The sequence below is a fragment of the Camelina sativa genome, chromosome 18 (genome assembly GCF_030686135.1).
Source record: "Camelina sativa cultivar CO46 ecotype springtype chromosome 18, ASM3068613v1".
Taxonomy (NCBI): Eukaryota; Viridiplantae; Streptophyta; class Magnoliopsida; order Brassicales; family Brassicaceae; genus Camelina; species Camelina sativa.
The window spans coordinates 18522381-18531184 of record NC_141897.1 but is presented as its reverse complement, the minus strand read 5'-3'; the positions used below and the strand labels follow the sequence as shown (position 1 = coordinate 18531184).

The 8804-nt window shown below is 36.4% G+C and overlaps 1 protein-coding gene across 2 annotated transcripts; it reads left to right on the top strand.

Moving 5' to 3' along the window:
- The first annotated feature begins 519 nt into the window (after window positions 1–519).
- LOC104761786 (calcium-transporting ATPase 8, plasma membrane-type) lies at window positions 520–8674 on the top strand. 2 transcript variants are annotated; one of them, XM_087499425.1, is made up of 35 exons: window positions 520–790; window positions 1416–1611; window positions 1838–1954; window positions 2040–2076; window positions 2192–2307; window positions 2401–2532; window positions 2636–2725; window positions 2818–2887; window positions 2964–3034; window positions 3131–3214; window positions 3302–3379; window positions 3473–3547; window positions 3638–3721; window positions 3873–3955; window positions 4070–4178; window positions 4259–4314; window positions 4437–4479; window positions 4592–4675; window positions 4786–4911; window positions 5000–5065; window positions 5155–5253; window positions 5419–5529; window positions 5622–5789; window positions 6000–6059; window positions 6175–6339; window positions 6442–6558; window positions 6653–6751; window positions 6938–7075; window positions 7168–7268; window positions 7369–7414; window positions 7503–7637; window positions 7725–7832; window positions 7925–8016; window positions 8130–8239; window positions 8361–8674. In XM_087499425.1, exons 2-35 carry the CDS (start codon window positions 1468–1470, stop codon window positions 8369–8371), a joined length of 3225 nt encoding a protein of 1074 aa, XP_087355551.1. In that variant the 5' UTR covers window positions 520–790; window positions 1416–1467; the 3' UTR covers window positions 8372–8674. The 2 variants fall into 2 exon arrangements, with proteins under 2 accessions (XP_087355551.1, XP_087355550.1); XM_087499424.1 differs by lacking the exon at window positions 520–790 and having other exon boundaries at window positions 917–1611.
- Window positions 8675–8804: the final 130 nt, after the last annotated feature.

Genomic DNA, 8804 nt, shown 5'->3' with positions numbered 1-8804 from the left:
AAATTATTAGATGATAAGACACATATATATATATAGAATTTAAGATATTTAAAGTTTAGTTATAAAATTTAAATAACACATGTTTAAAACTGGTAAAAATTATTCTAGGGAAAGTTTTTTCTTGTTAACCTTATATTTTTTTTTCTTTACTTTGATTTTTCCTTTTCATAAGATAGATCTCCCTTTCAGTTAAAGTAATAATCCACAGCTTAATTCGATTTTTCATACTTATGTTAAAAAAAAATACCAGACTTTTATCATTCCACAGTTTAAATTTTAAATAAATTTAATTTTCAATTTAATTTGTTTAATTATTTTTTTAAAATTAATTATTTTAGGATAAAGACACATATCTATAAAATTTTAAAAACACATGTTTTAAACTGGTAACAAAATTATTCGAAGAAAAGTTTTAAATTCTTGTTAACCTTATCTTTTTTTTCTTTACTTTGATTTTTTCCTTTTCATAAGATAGAATCCTTTTAGTTAAAGTAATAATCCAGATATTTTATTTAATTTGTTTAGAAGAAAGAAAAGAAAAAGGAAATTAATCTCACCAGCATTAATTTAACGCGTGCCACGTAGCGGAAGTAGTGAAGAAAATTGGAAAATTACCCATAATGGCCCAATGACATTCTAATTTAGATTATAAATGTTTTAGGATTTTGTTTTAGGATCTATATATATGCTCCCTTACTGTTCTATCTCAAAGTTTAGTGACCCTTTTCTCCCCGGCGGTAAACTTACTTAGATTCCCCGGCGAACTTACACCGGAGGTTTCTCTCTCCAGGTAGACTTCGTTTTTTTCTTTCTTTTTTTTGGATTTCGTCGTCTCGATGTTCGCTTCTCAACCGACTACGAAACGAGTTTCGGATTTCGATAGCTTAATATATTTTAATTATTTTTTAATTTTTTTAATTAAGATTTTGCAGTGTTGGTCGCTTTGTCTCCTTTTGTTCTTCTTCTTCGTCTTCGTCTTCTTTTTTTTAGTCTTACTTGTTTTGAATTTTTGTTGACTAGTATACTGAAAATAACCGTTTCGTAGAGCGACTCGTGTTCTTCGATTTTTTTTTTTTTTTTTCATGGTATACTTTTGAAATCAAGGCTAAAAATCTGAGAAAATTTTTCTCTGATTTTTTTTTTTTCTCAAGGAAATTAGGTTGGATTTGTACGCACTTACTGTATTTATTTGTTTTTTTCGGGAAAATAAAGCTTCGCTGTATTTTTTTTTTTTTTTTTTTGTCCCAGAGAGAAGATACTTTGTTTGGAAGAGATATTTATCTTTTTCCTCTTTTTTTTTTTTTGGTTCCTTCCTGAGAAATTGCTTTTTTTCCTGCTTGATATTTCACGTGGTTGTCGAAAGCTGAAGCAACCTTTAAAACAGAATACTTACTTATCTTTTTCTTCTCTCTCAGTGATTTTGAGATTTAGGGATTTGAGTGGTCTCGCGTGTTTTCTCCTGCAACGATGACGAGTCTGTTAAAGTCATCGCCGGGACGACGCCGTGGAGGCGATTTGGAGTCTGGTAAGAGTGAACACCATGACTCTGATAGCGATACGTTTTACATCCCTGGGAAGAATGCTTCAATCGAGCGGCTCCAACAGTGGAGAGTAAGACCTAGTTCTTTTATTTCTCTCTGCGTCTTTACTTGGTTACTGGTGATTTTGCAGATGTTTGCTTCTATGAAACAATCGTTTTAGGGCTAATACTTGCTTAATCTGTAAAATCAGTGATTTCGTTGATGTTGTTGTATGTTATTTCGGAATTGGATTGTTCTTTTATGTTTGGGTTAACAATGTATGGTGTTTTTTTTTTTTTTTTTTTTTTTTTTTGCAGAAAGCTGCGCTGGTTCTCAATGCCTCCAGGAGATTCCGATACACCATGGACTTGAAGAAGGAGCAAGAAACCATGGAGATGAGAAAGAAGATCAGAAGTCATGCTCATGCTCTTTTGGTAATTTTATTTGGTAGTTGGTAAGTCATGTCTTTGTCATGATATGTTGCATTTTACTGACTAGCTTTTTCTATTACTCTTTCAGGCTGCAAATCGTTTCATGGATATGGGGCGTGAGCAAGGTAATTTTGGCAAACTTGTGTGTACTTTGGTGTTGTGCATAATCTGGTTCTGAATTTGGTGAAGCGATTCTTTATGTATAAACTTGTTGATGTGGTCTTATTTTTTTGCTCTCAGGAGGTGAAAAACCAACAGCGACTGCCACTCCGGCTGGGGATTTTGGAATTACTCCTGAACAGCTTGTCATAATGTCAAAGGATCACAACAGTGGTTCGCTGCAGCAATATGGAGGGGTAAAATTTCAGTCATGATACGTGCTTGTGTCTGGTTATATTTATTGTTAGTCTCTAGTTAACTTAATGGTATGCATGTTTTTGTTGCATCAGCCTCAAGGATTGTCAAGTTTGCTGAAGACTAATCCAGAGAAAGGTATCAGTGGAGATGATGATGACTTGCTAAAGCGCAAGACCGTTTATGGTTCAAATACCTATCCTCGCAAGAAAGGGAAAGGGTTTCTGGTATGACGATGCATATTTGATTTTTGTTAATGTGTTGCTTGAAATTAGTTTTTTCCCTGCTCACTTTCTCATAAGGCTGTTGGTTTTTTGTTTTTCATCACAGAGGTTTCTTTGGGATGCTAGCCATGATCTCACCTTGATCATTTTGATGGTTGCTGCGGTAGCGTCTTTAGCACTTGGGATAAAAACAGAGGTATGCAATGAAATCAATTAGTTCGATCTGGCTCTTCCCACTTTAACAAGTGTAATATCAACTGCAGTTTAACCTGTAACAATCATCGACAGGGTATCAAAGAAGGGTGGTATGATGGAGGAAGCATTGCATTTGCAGTGATTCTTGTGATTGTTGTCACAGGTAATTTAACTTTTTTAATATGAGAATTTTGATAATGACTCTTAGTGTCATTCTGATGCTTTCTCCTCCTCTGCAGCTGTCAGTGACTACAAACAGTCTCTCCAGTTTCAAAACTTGAATGATGAAAAGAGAAACATACATCTGGAGGTATAGATATGCACCAATGTAGTCTTTCTCTTTCCTCAGTACTCTTTTTCTTGTTCCTTCCTTAGTTATAATACACTCTCTGTTGATTGCTTACAGGTGGTAAGAGGTGGAAGACGAGTGGAAATTTCAATCTATGACATTGTGGTGGGTGATGTCATACCTCTCAACATTGGAAATCAGGTTGGTCTATTCTCTCCTTTTCATTTTGTTTTTTTTGTCCGTATTACTATGTGTCTAATCGAAATTAAAGATAAACATTGTCTTTAGGTTCCTGCGGATGGAGTGCTGATATCTGGCCACTCTCTTGCTCTTGATGAGTCTAGCATGACTGGAGAGAGCAAAATCGTGTGTTTCTTGATTCTTATTATATTGACATTGTTGCCTTTCTCGTCTCGCTTTGGTATAACTTCTAACTGATGACTTTCGTTTTCTGTCTAGGTTAACAAAGACGCTAACAAGGACCCATTCCTAATGTCTGGCTGTAAAGTGGCAGATGGAAATGGTGCTATGCTGGTAGGGTTCCTCGCTAATTTTTCTTGTTCCATTGTAGAACTGATGTCTCAGGAGATAGCTGTTATATGTATGCTCTTTTCTTATTGCAAGGTTACTGGTGTTGGAGTCAACACTGAATGGGGATTGCTGATGGCCAGTATTTCTGAAGACAATGGTGAAGAAACTCCCTTGCAGGTTGATTTTTTAGATCATTGCTAACTGAATCTTTCAACTGTAAAATTAAGCTAATCTTTGTCTTGCTTGAACCAGTTGGATTTTTTAGATCATTGCTAGCTGAATCTTATAATTTTAAAAATTAAGCTAATCTTTGACTTGCTTGAACCAGGTGCGCTTAAATGGGGTTGCAACGTTTATTGGTTCCATTGGCTTAGCAGTTGCTGCTGCTGTGCTAGTGATTCTTCTGACTCGGTATGGATGTTTATTGGTTTTTTGGAACTCAGCCATATCATCATCAAGTTGTGAAAACAACCCTAGCTGACATTATGCACCGATATCTCTGTACGTTGTTTGTCTTTTTAACAGGTATTTCACCGGTCACACTAAAGACGTAGGTGGAGGCCCTCAATTTATTAAAGGAAAGACAAAAATTGGTCATGTAGTTGATGATGTGGTCAAAGTTGTTACCGTAGCGGTATGTTTCCTAGTTAATCATCTTAGTAGTTAAAATCTTCAATTTTCTCTAGAAATGCTAATATTCGGTTGTTTCTGCAGGTTACAATTGTCGTAGTGGCAGTTCCTGAGGGTCTTCCATTGGCTGTTACTCTAACGTATGTATTTCCTATCTTGGTTAAACCTGACCCTTTCACTATCGTGTGGTAGTTTCATAGTGAAGAGCTTACTTCTCTTTGCTGATAATATTTTGCTTTTCTTCTATTTTGTTTTGTTTCAGCCTTGCCTATTCGATGAGGAAAATGATGGCAGATAAGGCTTTGGTATGATGATTGATTTACATCATCTTTCAATCTTTCTTGTGTGATGGGAGGGATCAATATTTGATTCTTTTATCTTTTCTACTATATAGCATGACAAAAATTTGATTTGCAGGTGCGAAGGCTATCTGCTTGTGAGACAATGGGTTCTGCTACCACTATTTGCAGCGATAAAACTGGAACACTAACTTTGAATCAGGTGTGTTTTGTGTTTATAAATAAATCTGTTTTCACTTCATGTTTAGAGTAAGACTCAAGTTAACAGTTTAACCACTTGATGTTACTAAACTTTTCTATTTGGTTTTAAAGATGACAGTGGTTGAGTCTTATGCGGGGGGCAAGAAAACAGATACTGCACAATTGCCACCAACTATCACTTCTTTAGTCGTTGAAGGAATATCCCAAAACACAACTGGTAGTATTTTTGTCCCAGAGGTAAGTTTCAAGCTTTTATATCTTGAACGAAAGTTAGATTTTTTAGGTAATTCTTTAACATTGCTCATGGGATTTTTTTTGGTGACAGGGCGGTGGTGAGTTAGAGTTGTCTGGTTCACCAACAGAAAAGGCCATTCTTGGCTGGGGAATCAAGGTTTGATTTTTAAGTTTTTATCGTTTAAGTTCCTACACACTTTTACACCTATGAGTGGAAGAGTTATTTCTATGTTTTCTCTCTTTCAGCTGGGAATGAATTTCGAGACAACCAGGTCACAGTCTTCTATCCTTCATGCTTTTCCGTTTAACTCAGAGAAGAAACGTGGTGGTGTTGCTGTCAAAACGGTAAATGTCTGCTTCTAAAGTATAGATACTATGCGTTTATGGGAGATTAAATCAGTTTTCTTGTTATATTATAGTCAAAAATAATATGTATGCAGTTCTCTATAAGCACAATTTAGTTTTTCTTTCTTTATTTCAACATTTTCTTTTTTCAATATTACTTTTCAGGCTGATGGTGAAGTTCATGTTCACTGGAAAGGAGCTTCTGAAATTGTCCTGGCATCATGCAGAAGCTACATCGATGAGGATGGTAATGTGGCCCCAATGACTGAAGAAAAGGTTTGTGAAAATTCTAATTTATTAACTCTTTGAAAGCGGGTGTACCTGTAATTTACCCCTAGGGCCTAATCCAATTTCTTTGTTGTTCCCAGGCATTGTATTTCAGGAATGGAATTGAAGAGATGGCTGGAAGAACCTTACGATGTGTTGCACTGGCCTTTAGAACCTTTGAGGCTGAAAAGGTCCCAACAGGCGAAGAGCTCTCAAAATGGGTACTCCCAGAGGATGACCTTATTTTACTAGCTATAGTAGGCATAAAGGTAAGGACCAATTTTTTTTTTTTTTGCTTTATCCAATGTTTAGTCATATATACAATTTGTGGTTTTTGTTGCTCTCGTCCTTTGAGATCACTTTTACCATTTCACATTGCATATTACTCTATTTATAGACACATTTGTTTTAGATCAGTGCATGTCATGTCCTGCAATATTCTTGGTAGATTTTCTTATCCAAATGTTTGAAATGCGCAGGATCCATGTAGACCAGGAGTCAAAGATTCAGTTCAGCTGTGTCAAAATGCTGGTGTCAAGGTACTTCTTTTGTTCGATTATATTATATTAAAAAATAAAGCCAGAAAGGCCAATGACGAAAATTATTGGTTAGCTTGTGAATAACACTTCATGATATACTGTATGTTGATTTCAGGTCCGTATGGTGACTGGTGACAATATCCAAACTGCCAGGGCTATTGCTTTAGAGTGTGGAATATTAACTTCAGATGCAGATGCCTCCGAGCCTACTCTCATTGAAGGAAAATCATTCCGTGCGATGACTGATGCAGAAAGGGACAAGATTAGTTCCAAAATCTCAGTACACTGCTTTTTCACCCAATACTCTCCCTGAACATCAGATACATCAGTTACTGTAATATGATATAGTAGCAACAGCCTAAACCGAAATTCACATGTGTAGGTTATGGGCCGATCATCGCCCAATGACAAACTTTTGCTGGTACAATCTCTGAGAAGACAAGGACATGTTGTTGCTGTCACCGGAGATGGGACCAATGATGCCCCTGCATTACACGAGGTATAGAAAAAACAAAAGTTTCGCTTCCCCAAGTATTTAATCAGACAGGCGAACATTTTCTAATTGGTGTGGAACTTTTTGAGTGGATTTGCAGGCAGATATTGGTCTTGCTATGGGAATAGCAGGCACAGAAGTGGCTAAGGAGAGTTCGGACATCATCATCCTGGATGACAACTTTGCTTCAGTTGTCAAGGTATGCTCAAAATCACCTTTTTCCTCATTATAGATTCCTTCCTGGTCACAAGGTCTGCAAAGCACATAATCTACTTCATTACCCAAATTATTCCAGATATTGGGCATAATACAGAATGTGTTTCTTGCAATTAAATCTGATTATGCGGTATTCCAACCTTAAACTTGGGTGGCTTTTACTATGTAGGTTGTTCGCTGGGGAAGGTCAGTGTATGCCAACATTCAGAAATTCATCCAGTTTCAGCTCACAGTCAATGTTGCTGCTCTCATAATTAATGTCGTTGCTGCTATTTCAAGTGGCGACGTTCCACTTACCGCTGTGCAGGTTTGGGTTTCTGTTGCATTTAGCTCTTTTCTACTCTCTTTCTCTGTATATCTAATTTTGTTCTTACATTTGGCGTTTTCTTTATTATACAGCTTCTCTGGGTTAACCTCATAATGGACACTCTTGGAGCATTGGCTTTGGCTACTGAACCACCCACTGATCACCTCATGGGGAGGCCTCCGGTTGGCAGAAAGTACTGTTTTTGCTGCTTTTAGTTTCACATTCAAACTTGATAAGACATTTGTTTTTTTTTAGATATAGACTTATCGGTGTGCTTTGACTTCTTTATGCAGAGAACCTCTTATTACCAACATCATGTGGAGAAACTTGCTGATTCAGGTAAAATTTCAGTGAATTAACTTTCTGATTATTTGAAAGCACCCCCTAGTATGTATATTAACAGAAAGCTGCAATTTTAATCGTTCAGGCTATCTATCAAGTGAGTGTATTGTTAACACTCAATTTCCGAGGCATAAGCATACTTGGCCTGGAACATGAAGTGCCTGCACACGCCACCAGAGTGAAGAACACAATTATCTTCAACGCCTTTGTTCTCTGCCAAGTGAGTTGATTAAATCAGAGTCTTGTTTACCGTTTATAAAACCAGAATTTCAACCGTTTATGTTAATCAAAACTATTTTGTTAACAGGCTTTCAATGAGTTTAATGCTCGTAAACCAGACGAGAAGAACATCTTCAAAGGTGTGATCAAGAATCGTCTCTTCATGGGTATAATAGTCATAACTCTCGTCCTCCAGGTAATAATTCTGTCCAGCTTAAAAACGTTGTAAATTAGATTTCAAACCCTTTTGTTCATTCCATAAAAAACTGCCATGTTTTCTTTTGTCAGGTTATCATTGTTGAGTTCCTCGGTAAATTCGCTTCGACAACGAAACTTAACTGGAAACAATGGCTGATATGCGCTGCGATTGGTGTTATCAGGTCACTTTTATTATATATTCTTTACATATATATATGCCTGCTGGATACATATACAAGCAATGCTAGTCGAAAACATTACTAACGTGATAGTTGAACATTTGTTATTTGACCAGTTGGCCTCTTGCTTTGGTCGGGAAATTCATTCCGGTGCCTGCAGCTCCTTTAAGCAACAAGCTCTCAGCACTAAAATGCGGGGGCAAGAAGAAAAAGTCTAGTGGAGAAGGTAAATATTAACTTACACAGCTTGTGATTATTAATTGAACTAAACTTCATAAGAAAAGGCCGGTTTGGTATAAAAGTAGGAGTAGGGACCGAAGTATTAATAAGTGTTGCTTTTGTGCCAGGTTCACTCTGATATGGGCGGCGGTTTTTATCTCTCTCTCTCTCAGCTACTCGTGAGTATGTCTTGCTACTCTTAGGACTAACAAAAAAAAAAGAGGCGTTTGGTTTGGTATGGAATTTATTTGATGATATTTTACGGAAATCCCCAAAGTACAGTTTTCGGGTTTTGTTTGGTAGGGCAAATTCGGAATTCTGGTTTTTCTTTTTGGTTCTTTAATTTTGTAATATGATGATGAATGGATTACCACCTTTGGAATCACTACTGCTACTAGTAAAGTTTTTTTAACCAAGGAATCAAAGTTGGAAAGAATGGAAATCTTTATTTCGGTACCCCTAGTTTATTCAAAAGAGCAAAGAACTAAAATCTAACAATAAGCACACCTCAGAAGAAAGCAGTAAAATTAAATATTTGTCTGAAATCATGTTATCTATCATATATATATTCA